This window comes from Rhamphochromis longiceps, linkage group LG22, assembly GCF_057381845.1.
Source record: "Rhamphochromis longiceps isolate RC_006_pf linkage group LG22, R_longiceps_female_GT1.1, whole genome shotgun sequence".
Classification (NCBI taxonomy): Eukaryota; Metazoa; Chordata; class Actinopteri; order Cichliformes; family Cichlidae; genus Rhamphochromis; species Rhamphochromis longiceps.
In genome coordinates this window covers 22,032,354-22,054,814 of record NC_140577.1, presented here as the reverse complement: position 1 = coordinate 22,054,814, position 22,461 = coordinate 22,032,354, and the positions used below count along the sequence as shown (strand labels likewise).

General features: G+C 40.0%; 1 protein-coding gene across 2 annotated transcripts in view; it reads right to left on the bottom strand.

The window, feature by feature from the left end:
• rims3 (regulating synaptic membrane exocytosis 3) overlaps positions 1-22,461 on the bottom strand; it is a 58,687-nt gene that overhangs the window by 13,344 nt on the left and 22,882 nt on the right. For both annotated transcript variants that reach the window (XM_085396481.1, XM_085396482.1), the window contains exon 2: positions 18,084-18,407. In XM_085396481.1, coding sequence (XP_085252607.1) covers positions 18,084-18,348 — 265 coding nt within the window. In that variant the 5' untranslated portion in view covers positions 18,349-18,407. The remainder of the gene's footprint in view (positions 1-18,083; positions 18,408-22,461) is intronic.

Here is a 22,461-nt window from a genome sequence, read left to right as displayed (position 1 = left end):
ACCAAGCATGGGTGTTGGAGATGAAGGATATGTTGTGGTATATTTACTGCCAGACCCCAGCTAAATTTGGACTAAGGGAAGATTCAAAGTGGAAGCTTAAGTAAGACCAAGAGGTTATAGTGTACATATGAATCAGAGATTCAGAGCCATATTTACAGTTTACACAATTCATGTGTCATATGACACATTTGGAGCTATTCCTGTATTATGGAGTTTATTCAAAATGAGTCAAGCCAGTTAACAAACAGCAAATAAAAACTTAGATTAAGTTTAAAGGTTTTGTTGAACACCCCACAATGTAACCCTCTAGTTTTTACAAAATAATCAACAATCACTAGCGACCTCCTTTGCTTTACCTTAGGAAGCTAAAATCCTGAAAATTAAAACTCCTAATTAGCCTGGCATTATTGCACTATTTGTGACCACAGACTGTATATAAAAGATGGAACACTCAAAAAAATCACCCATTGGTTTTTTGACTACTGCTTTAACATCTCGAGTCTGGTGCTTTGGTCATTGCTGTCGTGGTTTAATAATGTCGAGAAGTGACAAGATCTGAATAAAACTGAAAACATTATCAGGTAATGCTGGTTATCTTGATTAGCAATGTGCGTCATATAAACTGATATACCCGCCAATTACTCACAACGCAGAAAAAACACAATGCTAGAATTTCAAGTAACAGAAAAAGATGGATGATTAATACATTAAGTTCACAGCAAAACATATTATTAGTAACATCACTTTTTTAAATAACCCAAAGCAATTTAATTAGTTAAGGTGCAATTTGGTAGACAGCTAGCACCAATTATATTAGCCTCCGTGACACTATTAGCATGCTTCTGATAATGCATCAAGTCCTTACACAACACAAACTTCACAGCAGCCATTTTGATATGAAATAGTAGGTAAACACAGGTTTTTAGCATATAATTAATTTGTTCTTGTTACAAAGGCAAAGGTTTAATGAGTGTGACAAAAGTATCATTGGATGTGTCTATTATTTTATGTCAAATTGGCTTAAAAAAGCAAACTAGCTAAACCGGTATAATTCAGCCACTGATGAATACATGGTGAAATTAGCTTAAAAGGCCCACACTGTTAAAAAAAAAAAAAAAAAAAAAAAAAAAAAATAGGACAAACAAGCGTGGCAATCTTTAGAGAATGATTTCTGATGCTTTTAGAACCAATTTCAAACGGCTGTTGGAGGATCAGCAGTTTTTACTCCAGTTAGAAAAAAAATAGTCTAATAGCAGTTGGTTGACTGGCCAGTTTCACTCTGTGAAATGTAACCAAACCACATCTACACAGACGTAACATTTTTTTAGTGCAGGGCATAGTTGTCTTTTGATAAATGTCTCAAATGTGCATTTGTAGTTTTTGCCAAGAAGTCTGTAGGATAAATACAACTCTCATTTCAATACTAAAGACTGGATTGATTCAGATATGAAGAGATATACAGATATTTGCAAAGCCAGTTATTTCTTTATTTATATAGAACCCCTTCAAATATCTTCTTCACTACAGCCCATTTACCAATATCAGTAGAGATATTAGACATAAAAAAAACTAAAAGAAACATCAGAAATCACTTTTTGGCAATCCATTGTGTCAGTTGAGCTACCACAAATAAGATAAAAGTGTAACCACATTTTCAAACACTGGGAGCAACTTAACAAATCACGCAGTGCATTGGGGTTTACTGCTGTATGACAGTAGAGCTTGTGACCAACAAATTTAATTTTCTCTTTGATGTTGCATTTCTTTTAGAAAGACGCATGCATTCCAAGTGTTTGTTTTGCCAGCGTTACAGCTGTCCATGAGAACAAACACAGACATTACCGTTGACCTGACGGCCTCAGTTCGTTTGTCTTCATCCACGTCTATGTCAGCGATCACAGCACAGGTTTTGCTTTGTAACCTTTCTGTCCTTTTTTGCCATCTGTCAGATTGTATTAGGGCCATAGTCGCTCCCCTCCCTGCTATCAAGGCAAACCTCATCTTATCAAGCCTAGGAAAGTTTAACTTGGAGCCTCTAAATGAAGATAGCTATGATAACATTTAAATAGTGATAACATGTGATTAAATAGATCATAATCACATTCCCAAAGCACATGACTTAATGCCCCCTTTTTTCCCAATGATGAATTATTCAATCAAGTTGAATTGGAATAGCTGGTCTTGGTAAATGAAGGTTTGTCTTTTCTGAACTGCCCTTAAACATTTCACCGAGGAATAAAAAAGGCAAAGCAACACATAACAATATAACAAGTAAAAAAAAGCATGAAAATCACTACAGCCAAGTTAACTCAAACATGTAAACAGCAGAAATTTACCGAGCAAGTTGGCTCGGCTGGCTTTTTTGTTTTATTGATTCCAATCAGCCCTCCCAAGAGACCCCGGGCATCTGTCTACAGTCACGAAAAAATAAAGGTCCACCTCTTTCAGTTCTAAGGTTTTAAATATTAGTAAGTACACCCCATGATTCAGTATCTTGTAGAACCAAATTTAGTCATGACTTTATCAATGTTTGACATCATCATGGAGGAAATCTGGGCAGCTCATGGGGCCAAAGAATTGCTTCAGTTCATTTTGCAGGCATTTGTTTATGCACAGTTGTTATCAGTTTGATGTTTGGACTCCGAGTGGACCAGAGCAACATTTTTATTTTCTTCTTTAGAAATTCTGTTGTAAATGGCCTGTATTTATATAGCGCTTTACTAGTCCCTAAGGACCCCAAAGCGCTTTACATATCCAGTCATCCACCCATTCACACACACATTCACACACTGGTGATGGCAAGCTACATTGTTGTTGTAGATTCTTTGCTGTGCTTGGGATCATTGTTCTGTTTTAAAACCCAGAGTTGGGCAACTTTTAGCTGTAAAGTAGATGCCCTCACCTATTTTGTCCCGTGGCTGTAAAATAAGGCCAAATCATCACCCTCCACCAAATGTAACACTGTGCTTTATGACCAATCACCTCCACTTTGGTATCCTTTGAGATCTGCACAGTCTGAGATAGAGCCTTTTGTTCTTTGCAGTTTTTTTCTTTTTTCTTTTTGATCATTGAATATATATTGACATTGGATTGCATTTGCTGAGATGACCACTCCTGGAAATCTTAGTCACAAATATTTGACTAAGATTTCCAGGAGTGGAAATCTTAGTGTAGAAAGCTGAAACTCAAACTGTTTGAAAATGGACTTATAACCTTTCCCAGATTGTCTTCCCAAAGATCGTTGATGATATCTTTCCATCTTGGCATTGTGTTAACACACCTGGTTGTTTACTAACCTTCCTGATTTCTATGGAAGCAGTAAGGGTGTACTTAATTTTTTACACAATGTTTTGCATTTTGGTTTGATTTTTGCTAAATAATGTTGTAATCATTTGGTTTTTGCATTCACCTCATTTTAAAACCAGCCAAGGATATGATTTGTATTTATTTTATTTTTTACTGTACAGTGAAAGCAGGACTTGATCAGCCATAATCATGGTTTGTTTCCCCATCTGTATGCTAAGATAAGCTAACTACAAGTATTTCTCACTTTGAACCATTTGTTTAAGGGCATATCAGCTTTTTGACAAACAACAGCCATAGAACGAATATAATGTAGGGGCAACAGTTCAGAAAGTGCATAAAAACTATTTACAGTACAAGTAATTAGGTTAATGATCGTGACTTCTCAAAATTGGTTTATTATGTTGTATTAATGTGCAATCATAAGCTTTGTTTCCTTGTTTTTTCCCCCATTTGCTGTGCTGCATCTGTATTTTTATCCTTCCAAAAGAATCCTTTTCTCTATAATTTAACCATTTATGAAACACTGCCAGCGTTCCACTTTTCCAAGTCAGTTATTTAACTCTAACAGAGCATGCAAAAACAAATAAATGTGGTCGAGGGTTAAGTGTAGCCTAGTCTTACCCCGTCTTTAAAGATAATGCATGGGAATTAAACAAATCGAATTTCCCCTTTGTGTGCACGTGTGTGCACGTGTGTGCACTGTCGCTGTGTGTGAACTGCAATGCAACATTTCAGGCAAAGACCTAAGTTAGGGAGTGGTCAATGTGAAGTAAGTGATTAGCGCTTCTCAGCATCGGGTTGCATGGGAAATTATTTCATGAAATCAAAAAAAACGTTTATGTATGGCAGGATGTCTGTCAGCGAGTTAATATGCCACACAGGCTCTTGTCTAACGGCAATTAATTACGATGAGGAAAAGAGTAATTTAATTTAGATGTAATTTCCTCTTGATTACTTGACTCTGTGGCTGATGACCAAAGGATTAGGGATGGCAGAGCATTTCATTTTTTTTGAGAAAAAGCAGATGAGAAAAAAATAAGACAATATGGGCAAAATATGGCGAAAAAACAAACGAAATCACAAGACCTTCTGCTGCTTGTTAAACTACCACTAACACACAGAGCAAAACATGTAAAGAGCAAAACAAAACTGATCTCAAACCTGCCTTTACATAACTGCTTTGTAAAATTCTACTACTGGGATGGAATATTTTAATTTCCTTCTGATTTAATTTAGCTGTTTTCCAGGTTCCAGCCAGTGTATCTTCAATAAAAGCAGGATTATGAGAGCAATAACTTTTCATGAAGAAAATTTCATTTAGGTCAAGAAAATTCCCCAAACAACCTGATCAGAAGGGGAGCTCTATATCTAGCTTACAGATACTTTGTGCTCCGGTTCAACAGGAGATAACATTTCAGGGTAGAAATTAAATCGCTTGTTGAGCGCTTCCTGCAGTGCAGCAGCAGCAGCGTCTCTGTGCCATGAAACAGAATTAGAAATCAATCTGCCTGTATGTTCCCATTGCTTGAGAAAGAAGCAGAACTGTGTGCTGCTCCTATGCACCAAAAGCTGTTCTCCCCATCCCCATCCAAAACACCACACGGCAGGCAGCAGTAGGCTTGCGTATGCTCTGTGTAAGCGCAGTGTTTACTGTGCTTTTTAATTTTACCTTAGACTTAGATATGTTACATATGAACACGTTGACTCATGCCTCGCTTATTGACATGAGCAGTTTGGGGATATTTATTGAGAAAAGACCACTCTGCTGTCAAGTACAATTACGTGACTTTGATCAAGTGTAGAGGTCTAACATTTTGCAAAATGTGTTTATTAAATACACAGAACAGCAGACAAACAAGATAAAATACTGCATCAATGCACCGATGTATGCAGAAGAGCGTCTCTGAGTGGACAACACGTTGAACCTTAAAGCAGATAGGCTACAACAGCAGAAGAACACACCAGGTGCTCTTCCTGTCGGCCAAGAAGAAGAAAGTTAGGCTGCAGTTCATACAGGCTCACTAGAACTGGACAAGAAAAGTGTCACACTTTTCCCTGTTTCATTACCACTCACTGGCTAGTTGGCAGTGTTTGGACAAATGTACAAACCAATTTCATCTAGCGACAATCACCCATCTCTGGCAATCACCTGCAAACTGGTCGGGGAACATTTTTCCCTTGCGACCTGTGGCTAGCGGGCGCTTGCTGACTTGTCTTTAAGCCTGTGTGAGTGAGGCATTTGGGGTTGTCAAAAGATTTATAGCCATTTGGACAGTGGGCAAGCCTTTTTGCAAAGTCATAACATAACGGTAACATAGGACACCATATCAGCTAGCATATCAGGCGAGATGAGCTAACCCCCATCCCCACTGAAAATCATTTGAAAATATTGGCAAGTATGCTGCTGTAAACAGTTGCATCTTAAAGACGGTATATCAAATGTCAACGTTGAATCAGATTGCAGGCAGTGTGCTTTGAATCCACATGCTGTTTAGATGTAGTGTTTTACATGCAGAAGCTACACTTCCAAAATTGCAAAGCCACAAAGAAAGAAAGAGTGAAATAGTTCACCAATCTGTCTCGCTAAGAATAGAGCATTGATGGGTTGGTGGGCGAGATTGAGAAAACGTGATAGATGCTGCGTGAAAGTGAGAGCCAAAGAGATTGAGATTAATTGCGGAGAGATAAAGGGGAGGGGAAATTACGATGTCGGCGAGCTTGTGGAAACAAAGGGAGGACAATGAGGAAGTGGAGACATGAGAGGCAGAAAGAGGACAGAAAGTGATCGTCGGTCAGTTTAGCTGTGTGTTTGGCGGCCTCCAGAAGGACCAGTATGGAGGAGAAAGCTTTTAGAGACAGGAGTAAGGTTTCAGTTTCTACAGTATGTGTCAGGAGAGCCAATCACACAATGTCGCTTTCAAAGCAAAAAGACGTGCCAGCGCTTGAAATTACAAAAAAAAGAGCAGTTTCACCTGAAATAGCAGCTTGAAAGACGCAAGGACTTTTTCTTTGATTAGTCATAGTGGATAAGAATAGCAATCAAGTGAGTCATCCACAGAAATAGCTTTCATTATCAAAAGGGCAGCGCGTGTGTTACTACAGTTCGGATGCTGCAGAGACTCAGCAACTTTCATTGTTATTATTCTAACAATTCATAGTCTTTGCTCTTGCTCTTTTTGTCCGGGCTTTTCTGAGCTAAAGTGACATTTAAGAATCTCCCTTTGGAGGTGAGTTTTCCCTCAAAGGATCTAAATCACTGTAAGCTTTCCAAGATGCGCCTGCCAAAATTCCTAATGTGTGTTTCCTAGCTTTGACTCAGAAACTGAGCTGGAAGTAGGGCATGAGTCACCACAAAAACACCCTCAGAACTGAAACGCAAGGTCTCTTTAATCTACTATAGTATAGTGTAGAGGACGCGCTTTAACTTGTTGCCTTTAAGTGTGTTGTTGCTGGGCTTATTTCTCCTGTCAAAGCACCCTTTAAAAACAAGAAAACACTATTTACAAGATTGTGAAGAGAGAGAGATCATTTCCTTTCAAAACATTTTCAGTTAAGAGTGAAGAGAGAACCTCAAAAATGAGAGAAAAAGACTTAACTAGATGGAAACGGCTCCTCCGAAAAATGTATCCTTTGCTATCTTCCCTCTGCATCACATCATCCTGTCTAGCCTGAGCTTTTTCAGACTGGGGGAGTACAACCTTCATATTATCAGTATTTAGGAAACTAGGAGAACTGCTACTGGCCGCCTGGCATTGTCCTGCAGATATACCGCTATCAGCTTATATAACGTCTTATCTTCTTTTTTTCTTTCTGAGAACCTGATGCTTGTAGCAATTTTAGAAAAGTTGTCACCAAATCTCTGGCTCCACTGTTTAAAATGCTCTGTGCACTGTCGGCCACACATGTAGCATCACAGCTTAGCAGATGTTGGTGCAGAGTCAAGCAGTCTCTTTGCAATAAATTGCTAAATATGGGTCAAACACTGGCTGAGTTTTCATCCACAGCTGGTTGCATCTTATTGTAGCTAACAGAGTGTACAGTCATATCTAAAAGCACATTTGCATTGGACTCTGTGCAGTCATGTAAAAAAACTAAGCACACCCAGATTCATTGGCTTTAGAAGCAATAACTTGAAGTAATCTGTTTCTGCATCACTTTATCAGCCTCTCACATCTTTCCCTCATGCCTTTACAGCGTTGCTTCCGTTCATTGAGGTTTATGGGCATCCGAACATCCAAAGCTCTCTTAAGTTCCCACAACAGCATTTCAATCAGGTTGAGATCTGAGCTTTTACTGACTGCACAGCAAATCCAGCATGTCCAAATTAACACTGTCGGATTTGATTTCAACACTATTAAAGTGTCTATATGGGTCCACACCAGAGAGTGTTAATTTAACTCTTTTTGGAGAGTTGGTACATTAACTCTGATTTAGTGTTAAACACCAAATCTGTCTGGAGTTGATAATTTAACACTTGGTGTTAAGAGTTTATATATTAACTCTCAAAGAGTATTTTAGTTTAACTACGTAAGAGTTATCTTCTAATTCACTCTAAAAAGCGGGAATTTTACTGTTCTGAACTTCTAGAAATTTCTTTTGGAAATAAACATTTACTAAAAAGACGCAATGGTTTTTGAAAAACATTTATTCTGAACTGTGCACCAAGATTTCAAAACATTTTCTGAAAGACGTAACAGTATACATGTTCTCACTTTCATTAGAATTTTGTTTATCAAAAGGTCTGAGCTGGTAAATGCAAATAACAGCATCTCATCACTTATTTCTTCAATACAATATGCATGTCCTTCATTCATCCCTTTGTGGAACTTCAACGCACTTCTGCTCTCCCCCATATTCCATCTTCACAAGCATATCCTGTGCGGAGATTGAATAAAAATTAGTTGACACTAATTAATGGCACAAATAATCCAGTAAACAATTGCAGCACAGTAAAAAAAAAAAGGAATCCTCTTTGAGCCATTACTTGTGTAAAGTATTTTCCCAAAAGACAAGGACACAGGCAACAGGTAATACTGAACTAAATGTAAAACCTCAACCTTTTTCATTTTTACCTAAACCGTGTGCACAAAACTCTGGAGGGATCTATGCTAACGTAGAACCCAGTCAGGACGTCAGCTACTGCTGTTTGCTCGTTTTTATGGGCGATCGTTTTCAGGCTTCAAGTAGCACCATTATACCAACATTTCACATTCTAGACATTGTTTTAGGTGTATTTGACCAAAAGTTTGACTGAAAATTCACATGCAAGCTTTTTTTCAAGGCTGTGGTATTTGCCTGCAAACAATACCTTTCAGCTAGCTAAAACAGAATATTATGCTATCAGCGAGCAACATGGCTAATGCCTTTCACACAGCTTTGTCTCAACTCCAAAGAGCCACAGAAGTAAAAGCTCATAATAATAATTGAAACAATCTTTGAAAAAATGACTTACCAAGCATGGCAAACAACTCAAACATGTAGAGCAAAATGTTCTGAAACGGCTTCACTTCAGCTTCGATTGGAGCCGTGCTGGGGGCGGAGTCTGTGAATTTACTCTATTGGTGTCATAGCCCCTGTAGGAGTTCAGAGTTAAGAGGTCAAGAGTTAATGTTTCCATTGTAATACCTCCAGATTTGACAGAGAAACACTCATTTTTAACACTCGATTTTAACTACTATCATTTTACACCTCAGAGTTACATTAAAAGAATGTGACTCTGCTTAGAGTAAAATTAACTCTACTTTTGCAAGAAGACTATTAACACCAAAACATTTAACACTTTTGAATTTGCTGTGTGGGGCAACTGCAACACTTTGATTCCTTTCGTTTTCAGATTTGATGCTGTGATTGTGATCATTGCCCTGCTGCATCACAAAATTTCAGCTGAGCTGTCAAACAGATGGCCTCACATTTTAATATTTCGGTACAGAGAGGAGTTCGTGGTCAGGCGCCCAAATTCTGTGCACGGTTGTCGAAAAAATTGGTACCCGGACACTAATCAATAATAGAAATTGCTACTGAATTAAATATTCTTTTGCAACAGTATCAATACCAACAGTGCCATCTTCGCCTCCTGCTGCTGACACACAACCTCAGACAGCCCCTCTCCTCACTAGCAGCTAAAGTAGTTGACGTTTTCCTCACACCTAATGAGAAATTTCAAGAGGTCACTATAGCTCACATTTCAACAGCGTTGAACAGTTATCATAAATGTTAATCTGTCCGGGGCATGCGAGCCATTGAACTATTAGCAGTTAACCAAAAGTAGCATTAGCTATCATTAAGTTAGCGGCTAACAGCTATAGCTAAATAATGTGATAGCATTAATGTGAAAGGTAGGCAGTTATCAGTCCCACCCAAATATAACAAGAATAAAATTGTAAACACTTTCCTGGTATTGGTACTGAGTTTAAAATACTAGTCTTGTGACAACTAAAGCTTTGTTGCTTAAGTACAATTTGTCCTGTGTTGAGAAACAAAAGGCTAATTTAACATAAATTAAGTATTTGCTCTATTTTTTTTCTCCTTTGGTATACAACAACAAAGTAAAATTCACTGGAGGAAACACCTGTGTTATTTTCTTGAAAGACAAATATAAAAATGAGTCAGAAGCACTTAACATTACTGGCAATGGTGCAAGTCCCTCTGCATATTTTTCACAGCCTGGAGCTAGAGTTACAGGCTCAAAAATATTTGTCTGACGACAGCATACTCAGAAATGTGGTTGCTATTGGTCACAGAGCGTAGCTGGAATCATTTTAATAAGCAAAGGAACAAGTATTCTCGTCACGTGTCAAACATATTTCCATTTCTGTCTCTGTTTCTTTTCCGTATCTCTGGCATCCTTCCAGCAGGAGCTACAGCGTCATAGTAATAAATAATAAATAAACACACAGGAGTCAAGATTTTAAAAAGGAGGTCAAAGAAAAAAAAGCATGGACGCTGAGCTAAATAGAGCAGGAAAGAGTAAGGTGTTTTAGACACATATGAGCTGGGGTGTGTGTGGGGGGGGGCTTTCAGTGGGACACACAAACATGCATATCTATGCCTGGTTTCCTTTAATCTAACTCTCTTGGTGCACTGCATCACATGATTGGTGCTTGTTTCTCTGAATCCACGTCCCTCTGTGCAGACAGACAGTGCACTGGGAGCGCTCTGCTGGCTCTGTTTTCGCAGTCATGGATAAACCTGCTCAGAAGATAAGACCATGTTCAGCTGAGGAGTGACTCACCCAATAAACCTGGGAAACCGTTTCTGTGTGTGTGTGTGTGTGTGTGTGTGTGTGTGTGTGTGTGTGTGTGTGTGTGTGTGTGTGTGTGTGTGTGTGCCTTCTCCTCACCGGTACTAATAATAGCAGGTAATAAATAGAACACAGACAGAACCAAAATGCCATCCCCAACACTGTTACAAAACCCAGAATAATGAGACAGTGGGAGTCGGGGCTTTGAATGGAATAACATGAGGAACACTGAGCTGCATTACGGTAGAAAAAAATACACCAAGTCGGTAGGAAGCGTGAAAATAGTCAAGATAGGGAGCTATACATGGTATCAAATGTTACACAACAACAGAACACAAAGTGTACTGTACTTTTATACAACATGCAGGCACTCGCAGTGTATGTAACCTTATTTTCTATACCACTAGATAAACTTGTAATGTACATACTGTAAGTGTCTTTACTCTGACCTGATGCTTTTATTCATGCAGTTCTCTTTAAAGAGGCAGTTGCTGAAACATTTCCACTGAATGACAATTACCCATTTTGCTGCAAAATAGAGACCTGACCCCTAAAGTCTTTTTTTTTCTTGGAAACACCTAAGGGCGCAATTAAATTTCACGCATTAAGACGACGAACTGGCAGAGGTCTCAGCTGTTGTCTGACAGTTCTGACAAGTCCTAGAAAACGTCCTTGCCGTACTTCAAATATGTAAAATCAGTTTATGTATGAATAATATACTTGGATAGGTGGGTCAATTCCCAAAAGCACTAATTAAATAAATTAATAATCTTGTTGCATTCTTCACTGCGCACAGTTTGTTCTCATTTTCCACCTTGTGACGAAGGAGATTTGAGCATGTGTCAGAGATCCTGAGTGCTTTGCCACTGGGAAATTTACCCTGAAGCAGGTTTAACCAAACAGACTGATCTCAAATGATTGGCCTGATGAAAGACACAACACCAGCTCTCCAACTTAAGGGGTTGTGTGTGGCAACACTGATACTTAATCAGCAGTTCTGCCTGGAAATTTACAAGTAGCTGATTAGGAAAGGAATTTTATCTTTGTTACAACCCCAATGACAACTCCTACAGAAACATGATTCAATGTAATTAAGCCTACCTTGACAAACGGTCAAGAACCCCACTAAGAGCATCAGATGATGCTGATGTTGTTATTTGGGAATCAGATAAAATAAATGTGCTTGAACGCATCTGTAGAAAAAAAAAAGTTTGCATTAGACCTTACCTTAAGTGATTCTGCAGATCGCTGTAAATTGACTGGATCCAATTCACAAAATAAGAACGTACCTGGTAGGAACTGTGACACAATAATACCACAAGTGCATTACCTCCTAAAAGCGTTTTATCGGTAAGATGCTGGCATATTCCTTCAATGTCTTTACATTTTGGTGTCTACCAGTTACCTCGTTGCTAAGTCACATTCTTCATCATTCTCCTTCACCGTGTTCACGTTTTGCACACAAACTGTATTGTTTGCAGCAGCAGAACCATCCATTTTTTTAAACTTGATAACAAGAAGGCTGCTTGTGATCTCATTTTAAAAGTTATGAAAAAATAGAGCACAACACATGCAGAACACTGAAGTTACTGTATATGCATTTAATAGATTTGCGGAGTGCTGTGAGAGTCTGTGTTTCTCCTCAAGGTTCCCTTCCCCAACAACATCCAATCAAATCAATCAATAAGTCATTTAATGAAATAATCTATGTTGAGTTTTGGGTTCGTTTTCCTTTCCCATTCATGCATCCAGTCCAAGACCAAATCTGCATCAATATTGTGTGTTATTGGTTATTAGCTGGTCATCTTTTCCCCACATACCTACCCCCCTCTGGTCAATCGATGCTGGTGTCATTCTAAACATGGAGCACCGAGAGCTGACCGGACTAGGTCATTATTGACTGCCACAAAGAAAAGAAAGGACCCTAATCGAACCCGACCAAGTGAGAAGGAATGTTGTGTGTGGGTCACATGCCTAATTATCTGCATCTGTATCTACAAAGCTGCAGTTGACTCTATGAGATTCTGTTAGATGGGCTGCACACAATTGACCTGTGTGTGTGACCCATCTCTCCTGCTTAAGTGACACTTTATAGCTCAGTTTATCAGATTGGCTGCTAGTAGCTTATTTTTAATAAGATATTGTGTCCACGGTCATGATCTAAACCACTCTACTTTAGAATATCTTGTTATAGGACTGAGAACAGATTTCTTTATTCATATCTCGTACTGAGTCTCAGCTCATCAGAGGTGTGCTTTAAAAAAATCATTTCATAACCTGTTGCCAGCGCAGCAAAGTGAGAAAACTAGCGAACTTCTAATGCGGTGAGATGTGGTATCGACAGAAGAAGAAGAAGAAGAAAGAGCCATCTACGATACTGTGATTTTGTTCCAGGCACAATGTGCTGCTCCGGCAGCTGAGAACATCTAAATTTAGATGCACCCCTTGTCTCCCCTTCCTCTTCTCTACCTCGTCAGCCCCTCCTAGCCTCCCCATCTGCACTTTCCCTTTGTTGTGCTCTCTTCATCACCGCAAACACGACACGAAAGCCCCCGTGGTGAAAATATCGACAGTTCTCCCTGCGTCAGACAAGTGTCAGCTGTGATGAGTGAAGCAAGCTCTTTGTTTGTGTCACTGTGTATGAGTGTGTGTGTGTCCACAGAGCCCTGGTTACAACAGCCATTTTAAGCTGATTTCAAAGGCAGGTAATGATAGGGGATAACAATGCAGAATTATGGTGAGTGGATGTGTTTGCATTTATCTAATGGTTGCTTTCTTCTTACTTATCCTTCAGGATAAGCTGTCGCTGGAGACAGAAAGAAAAGCTAAACTGCCTGGCTTTGTTACATTTGCGGTACAAATAAAAGCCGATTAATAAGTGAATCAAATGACCTTGTTTGACAAACATGCAGTCCTACACATATCAAGATGCACTATAGCCAGAAAATTTATACTTCGGCTGCTATACAGTGTTTAAACACTGACCCAAATTTTTTACTTAAATAAATATAATGTCAAATTATAACTTACGGGACATGCCAAATGAGTTCAATAAAGAATCTGTACATAAAAGATGGATGTAGCTGCTGTGTCTGAAGAGTTGATACAGATGTGCTTTCTTTAAATGTTACAATTTACCCCCTAAACTGGAGTCAGTTACAGAATTTGCTTCTCTCAGTTAAATAGCTCCAAAATAAAGTGGTCTGCTACTGAAAAGCAGCACAAATAATTACCCGGACAAACCTGACATTTTTCACTTTACCAAACAAAACCAGGCCGACAGAGTTATATAACAAAACAAATTTCAAGTACTTACATCATTTTCCAGCATGTTTTTAAATTCACCAGACACTTGCACTTTGTAATTATCCCCATAACTGCTTTGATCCTCTTGCTCTTACCAGGGCAGCTGGCCTCTGGCTGGCTCTGAGCTCTGGACAGCCACTTTGCTTTTGTAAGCCTCTTTAAAGTGTCCATGTTCAGGCTGAAGGTGATTTAAGTGTCTGATTAGTTCTGTTTTTCTGAACATTTTCATGGTTGTCCCCCTACAGTTTACTTTGTCAAACTTTGTTTTTTCACTCTGCGTGAAGAGCTACCACACTAACTGCATGCTAGCGTATGAATGTGAGCATACAGCTATGTGCCTGCGCCGCTGTGCATGTGTTGCCCATGCATGGAGCAGACCAGTTCATAATCGGACTTTCATTAGGCTGAAAAGCTGGGCCCTATTTCAGGAAGCCGGTTTAGTGCAAACTCTGAGTAAGTATACCCTGAGTTAACGAAAACTCTGGGTTTTCGGTTTCACAAAGCGAGTTTAGATTAATCCTGAGTGAGTTACTATGACGACACACTCCGTGAAGCTAACCTGCCCCCTAGCAGGTTTACTTCAACTAACCCTGACTTTCTCCGCCTCTTTGTCGGAAACCTGACTGTAGGAAGTGTCAGACATGGCGTGCTCCTTCCTTGAAGAGCCAGTAGATGTTGAAGCCCAAATTCTCCGCAGAGCTCTCCGCCGGGAGAGAGTGATTAGAGCGCGTTCGGACATTTTATCATTTCCTGATGATTTCCTGTGTGAACGTTACCGTTTTTCAGCACAATCTATAATTTATTTGAATAACATCCTCAGGCCTAATATTGCTCATAAGACACATCGCGGACATCCTCTCAGTTCTGTACATATTATTTGTATTGTACTTCGGTTTTTTGCAAACGGGAGCTTTCTGTATAATATTGGTGACGCTGAGCACGTTTCCAAGGCTACCGTCTGTCGGGCAGTCAGGAATGTTACAGTTGCACTGAAACGTCTCCTGTACTCGTTTGTGGTGTTCCCCGGTCATAGACCCACAAGATTTATCAAAGAGGGATGCCACAAAATTGCAGGTATCAGGATGAACAAAACTTAATTCATGATGTGGTGATACTTGAACTACTACTTAAATTTTACATTTATTCTCACGGTTCCCAGGCGTGATTGGCTGTATAGATGGCACTCACATTCCAATCATTGCTCCTTCAGTAAATGAAGGAGACTATGTGAACAGGAAGTCTTTCCACAGCATTAATGTGCAGGTACATAGTTCCCTGTAGCATTTCAAACTAACAAATTATTTCATTATAGTAATGGATGCTAATTTGTGTTCTCTGCACTGTGAAGATCATATGTGATGCTGCCAACATTATCACAAATGTGGAAGCCAACTGCTCAGCCTCTGTGAGTGGTGGTGGTGGAGGACCCCCACCTGTTTTTCTCATAATACAATTACACCTTACCTGTTTGGACTATATTTTTATATTTCATTTTTACTTGCTGCCAGGAACGTTTGGGGCCTGTTGGGTTGCACCTGCGCTCACATCACATCACAAAATAAAATGTATGAAATAAAAAATAAAATAAAATAGAATAAAATAACGTGTTAAATGGGTGGAAATCCCTAGATCAATGTTTAAATTAACACTCACGCATTGACTCTGTCGGCTATGTTTTGCCATGCATGCTCCCTTTCTTTTGCAGCTGAGGCTGTGTTACTTTTTTTCCGCAAAATTTGCATGTTATCGGCATATACTGCCATCAAAATTTCGGCCTCAAGCGCTGTAAAACACATTGACCGCGCCTCCTTTCCCTCCGTCTCCATGGTGACTCGCTTAATCTGTGCTCCACTAATCAGGGCTTTATGTATCCTCGTGTGCGCGCTTAATTTGGGGTTAAAGCAACTCCGCGTTGACTGAACTAATTGTTATCAGCCTTTCTGAAACCGAATATTCCGAGTTGGACAGTTCGGGGTTACTCAACCCCGTGTATCATTTTTAACTCTGAGTTTTCTAAACCCGCTTCCTGAAATAGGGCCCTGGTCTCTGGTTAGGGCACAAAACTGTCATATGCCAGCCGTTGGCCAATTACTCGGTGGAGTTCTAAGAATAAATCACAATTCTATGAAAAATAATATGCTTTAAGGTCCAAACTTAGCATCCCACAGAGTATCACAGTGTCAATTAATAGCCACTAGCTCAACTTGGCAATATACCATCAACTATCACAAAATGTGCATGGGGTCGTTGTAGCAACGCAGCCAAAAGTCCTGTGACATCATTTATATTCAACACCAACACCACAACAATGGAGGATGTTGAGACGATGGTATACCTGCTGCTCGTTGTATGGCTTTTTGTCAGACTCGGGAACCACTGTGCTGCTTTTTGTGTAGCCATTTCCCATATTGCTGGAATGTATTTTCATGAAGGGACTCATAGGGCTCATGACTCATTAACTGAAGCCACTGACTAGCCAAACAGTTGGATGCAGTCTGTTGATGTCACATTTTCACCTCAGATCGCTTGGAACCCTGGCCGAGTAGGTACTAAAAAAGTACCTGGTACCAGATACTACCACTTTATGGAAAGCCCTAAAAACAGCATCAACCCACGCTGGTACTAGTGGAAAAAGGCTATAAGATATCTAGGGCTAGAGTTAGGCCCCACTTGCATAGCCAAACATGCGCCATACGGCAATAACAAATTGCGAGGGGAAAATGTGCATTCTCCAACCGATTGCTGGAGCAGTCACTGTGAAATCGAATGCTCCACTCACAAAAGCCTTTAGACCGGTTAATAATGCCCACTTGTAAGCACTGTTACCCAGGGATAAGTGTGTATTCTGCAACCAGTTAGCAAGTGATTGTTGGAGGCTGCTGGGAGTCACTAGTGTTAAATTTGGCGCAAAGAGCATAGCACAACTTCTACTTTGAAGGTGAATGTTCTCCGGTTTGTGCTACACCTTTTTTGGTTTCAAAACAGCTTAAAAAATAAATGGCAAGTGTTTGCAGATGAGTCAACGCCGTCTATTGTGAAATCTTTCAATTGCACAGTTTTGTCTGACTGACAAATATACACAACTGAGCAGGTACAATAAATACGTATTTGACATTTTTGTTTAAAATAAAGCGCTTATATAATTTAAAGTACCGGTAAAAACACGCTGCTGCACAAAGCAGCAGAGAGCCAGATCTTGTGATATATTTCAACACTTACACAGAATTAGACACAGACGGTGTACAGCTAGGCAAGAAGAAAGAAAGAAACATGCAGACACGAACACTCTGTTCTGTAAAAGTTACAGTTTGATGTGCTGAGACGAGAAACAGAATGTGTAAGAGGACACGAGGAGATGAACAACTTCTTTCATACTGACAGATAGAGGAATGAAAAAGAAAAAAGGAAAAATTTGGCTGCACTCAAATAAGATGCATCCCCTGCTCCCCTTGCCCCTCCTGCCCATGCCTCTCAGCCTTTACAAAGTCTCAGTGTGTGACATGTTTTTCTTATTTTCCACCAGGAAAGAGTAGGTTTGTGTTCGCCACTGAGGCGCAAAGTGAGAAACGCTTTTCTTGCAGCTGCACAGGATCTGTAATTATACGCCGCAGGAGACGCATTAGAACATAATGCTGCTACCAAACAATCACCATGCGTACTTGCTGCTGCCGCTGCAGAGTTCAACACACGGCGACGCTCACAAATGTGCTGCAGCCTTTCAAAAAGGACTCGCTACAATACTAACACCTTAAAAGATAAAGCTTGTTCAATCAAATACTGTAGCTGTCAAAATAACCCCAGATACACTTTAGAGTGGATTATGCTAATGTTAACTATAATAATAATTATTCTGTTATAACAGTTTTAGTGTCATTTTAACAATTGCAGCAAGGTATTTAAATCAATTTAAAGGAACAAGGGTTAAAGAAAATTCAGGAGGATAAAAATGATCCTCCTTCCTCTTCGAAATAACAAAACCCCAATTTTAAAAAGAATCTAAAATCTTCAAACTTTTAAAATCACAATAAAACAGATGGGGAGAGACCAAGGTTAGAACTAAGGAAAGGATACAGAAAGAAAAAACAGAAGCTATGAGGATGACGGCTGGGGAAATGAGGAAAAACAGATGAATTTGCCTTGGTGAAAGTGTCAGAAAGAAAGGTGGAATCAGAAAGTGAACATACATAGAGAGAACGACTGACAGATTAAGTAGTTTAGACTGTAAACTGACCTTGCTGGTTGAGCTGCTGTGTGCTCTTGCTCCACTGTGACAACCCCACAATGGCCACCATCTTGGCACCCAAACTGGAGCGCCGCTTCTTAGTCCCAGTCAGCGATGCAGAGTCTGGGCCCCCGCTGCCAGGACTTTTCTCCAGGCTGTACATGGCCCCTGAGATACTGGAGGAGCGCACCACGTTCCGGGCAGCCGTGCTCAGCCCGCTCAAGCCACTCATCCCTCCCGGGCGGGGCACCTCCACGGAGCTGCTGAGCATCATGGTCCTGTTGGACTGGAGGGCCGATAGGCTGGGGGGGGAGAAGGGGCCGGAAAGTTTGGCTTGACAAAAGAGACGAGAGAGGACAGAGAGTCAGGTGATCGTGAAAGAACAAATAGGGGAGAAGAGCTCAAATAAAAGGACGTCTTGACGTGCAGTGTGTCTCATAAAACACAGTGGAAAAGCTTGTCTTACAGCCGCAGCAGCAGCTCCCCGGGGCTGAAGGACACCAAGTTTCGATTTCAACCACAGTTTGGTTTTACACACTTACTGCAGAGGCAGAAAAAATGAGTTCTTACACCATAAAAGACACAGTGAAAAAGTGAAAAGCTCTAAAAAGTCTTTTTCATCTTCAACAGTTTTGAAAACAGAAAACAAAGAACACAAAGGTCAGCAGGCGAGGACAGTGCAGATGGCAGCACACTGTCCAAGTGAGGTAAACTATATCTGTGGCATCACACACACTCACGCACACAAATGTCAGGACTGGCCTGCTGTTGAGGGGTGACCCTGTCAGCTGGTATTTGTCTCCTGTATTTTTTTTAATCTTTTTTTTTTTTTTTTGTCTGACCTTAAACAGCAACAGATGATAAACTCCAGAGCCAAGTCATCACTGGCTGGCTGAATCAAGGCAGTGCGCGCGTGTACTCGCTCGCCAAACTCTGATCACCTTTGTATTCTCAAACTGATGTGTACGCCACCTTTTGTACTGGCAGAGGTACAATTCTACTAATAAAACTTTTTTTCACTAGCTATTAAATGGGATTCAGCCATTGCTTACACCTGCAGTTGTGTTAAGCCAAAAAAAAACAAAAACCATCTGTGACTTGGGACCTTCTTTAACTCTGCTCCTTTTCTCTCCCATCACAAGAGCGATCATACGGAGGCTAAACCGACAGCCTGGAGGCACATTAAATATGTAGTTGTGCTGTGGCCGACATTGTGCTTTTATACTCGCCCTAAATATTTCTTGTTCATCACTGCGCATTTTCTATAACGCTTATCTCATTGCCTCATAAAATTTGTATCACATATCACACTCAGGTAGCTTAGATGCCTAAACTTAAAGTAATGCAGATGAGAACTAGGTTAAGACAGTCAGAATTACATCACTTCGACACATCTATTGAACCTTAGAAGATAGCTCTCTTTCAAATGACAATGGCACAAATAAATGTAAAACAAAAAGAAAAGAGCGGTTTGGCCACCCTTTCTTTTGCAAATTTAAGACCTCACAGTAGGATAATATACTGCATTAATTTAGAGCCTTAGAGCTTTCAACCAAGTGCCCCCTTGTCTTTGGGTCTCTTTCTCCCGGACCTAACTCACAATACTGATTCTCTCCCGATCTTTAAAGCCAGTCATAAAACACATATTTTATTTAAAAATGGCCTATTCTGTTTGAATTTGAGGTTATGATGTATTAGCTTTTTATTCTATGGCGTTTCTTAACTACTTTATGTATACTGTGACTTTGGTAAGTAATTCCTTGTCAGGTGTTCTTATTTAAAGGTGAAAGTCATCTGTACATGAAATGTATTATTAGTAGTAGTAGTATTATCCTATCACAGCACTTCACTCTCAGACTGTAGGCTTACTTGTTTTTCCTAGAGTTTTGAAAAGTAAGAGCCTTTAGCTGTCAGGAGACAGACAGCATCTCTACTTTCAAGATCAGGCTTCGAAGTTTTTCATATTTGATAAAGCAAATACTTAGAGTTGGATCAGCTGCCACAGGCTTAGGCGTGCCAGAAGATTTCCCATAATGCAATGAGCACCTCTTCTCCACTTCCCTCTTTTCAGTCCCCGCGTGTTTAAATGCCATGATTGCATGCCATTGAGTTTTGTCTTCTCTCTCCAATGGCTTCTGTTTGGTCCTTTGTTTCACATAGCTGCCCCTCACTGAGCCTGGTTGTGCCGAGGTCTCTTCTTCTTCCTTCCCACTGTCACCTAGTCCTCCTCATAGGGCATCTATTATTCTAACATCTTTACAGTCTAAAGCACTTGGAGGCGATTGTTGTTGTGAATTGGTGCTATATAAACAAAACTGAATTAAATTGACTTTGCCTCCCTGTGACTTTATTTACTTCCCAATGGTGAAACGCAGTGAGGTCCAGCACACATCAGAGGAATAAATACAAATGTGGTTTTAGGGCTTTTTTGTTTGTTTGTTTTTTTACAGAGTGATCCAAAAACTGCAAGCACGCTTATAACATTGCAGAGGTGCATGAGAAGATCATCTTAAGAGAAAGATCAGTCCAAGTGTATGTATAAGGTAAGGTTTTGGATTTTTAATAGAGTAATGTCTGGGATTTTTGGTCTTCTCGCATATGATGCTAAATGAAACAATTAACTCAGGACAACAATCCTTCATCTCAATTCAGCCAGACCTATTGGAGCAGCAGAATACAGTTAATCATTCCTTACAATTGTACTACAACCACTGTGATGTCACAGTGATGCATAGTAATGTGTTTGACGCACTGCAGCTGAAATTGCCCTCTTTTAAGCAGTTTTAATCGCCCTGTCCTACCATGTTTACCATGCATGTTTAGCATGCTACAATGTGCTAGCCTAATCTGATGGTATAGGAGAGCTATGGAGTTCCTCAATGTCAGTAGAATTCATCATTTTAGGATTTTAAATGTCAGTGGAAAACTTCATGGCAATCCTTCTATTCATTATTGCCAAAAAAGCAGTGGAAATTTCCGTCTCTCCAGCCGTCCCACATGTGTGGCTAAAAGACTCAGTCGGTGATCGCTGGAAATGACACAAAATGAGTTTACTATTAAAACATCCCCACTGCTGGAAATCATAAATAATATATACATACATGCAGTAAAATATGCCCTTTATGCATTTTTGGAAGAGAATACATGTAAAAGCAGTGTGTTTCATTTGTCTGCGTGAATCATTCTCCCAACCACTTTCTGCCACGTCACCATAAGCCCAAAGTAGCTGGCTGATTTTTAGAAGAAAACAAAGCAAAAAAATGACCAGAATAGGCAAAGTGGATTATTTTGAGGAACAATGAACTGATGTAGCAAAGGGCAGATTTTGGTATTTTGTAATGAAAGTCATAATAATAAGCTGAAGAGGGGGAGGAGGAGGTTGAGGCAGCGGGTCTGCATGCTTTGACATTTGTTACTGAGAGGAAACAGAGGCAGCAGGAGGGGGAGGAGCAGGGGCTTGAAAACAGAAATCCAGGTGAACATGTACTCCCTGTATATTCTTCTCATGTCTTTCTCCTTTTCCCCTCTCTTCTCTTCTCTCCTTTTTCTCTATTCCAGCTCTCTCTTTTCTGGCTCTCTTGGAACATGCAGTGATAGAGCGGGAGAAAATGAGGATAGGATAGAGATAGAGAGAAGGCTGCGAGAGATAAATAGAATAACTGTGGGTTTTAGAGAGGACACACAAGAAAAGTGAAGGAAATGAAAGGATGGGGACTGAAACGTGGGAGGATGAGAGATGCTTCATAATGAATGGACAGTGTAAAAAAGGGGGGGAAACTGCACAAAGCTGCAGTCTGATCTGTGTGAAATAATGGAGAGAAGGAAAGAGGAAAGGGAGAAGAATATGACACTGACAGTGACAGTAACTGAGACATCTATCCCAGCCTCCTTATTCTTTCTAATGAGATCTTCCACAGTATCAGTGAGTGTGGATCACAGGCTTAAATGTGACACAAGCTAAACTGAATGTGTGCTTCATATATGTTAATTTGCTACATTAATGTATTGCATTAGAAGCTAACAAAAGTAAGTATGTTTGTTTCTTTTTCACAAACAAAGAGTTAGAAACAGGCTGTACATACAATCAGTTACAATTCATTATTACTTATTTTCATTCGTTATTAATAATCTCGGACTCTCTTCCACCGCGTGTCTTTTGTCCTGTCTTCCTCCCCTCACCCACAACCAGTCATAACAGGTGACTGTGCCTCCCTGAGTCTGGTTCTGCTGGAGGCTTCTTCCTGTTAAAAGGGAGTTTTTCCTTCCCACTGTTACCAAAATGCTTACTCATAGGGGGTCATCTGGTTGTTGGGGGTTTCGCTTTTTTCTCTGTATTTTTGCAGGGTCTTTAAAATTTAAAGCATCTTGAGGCAACTGTAGTTGTTAT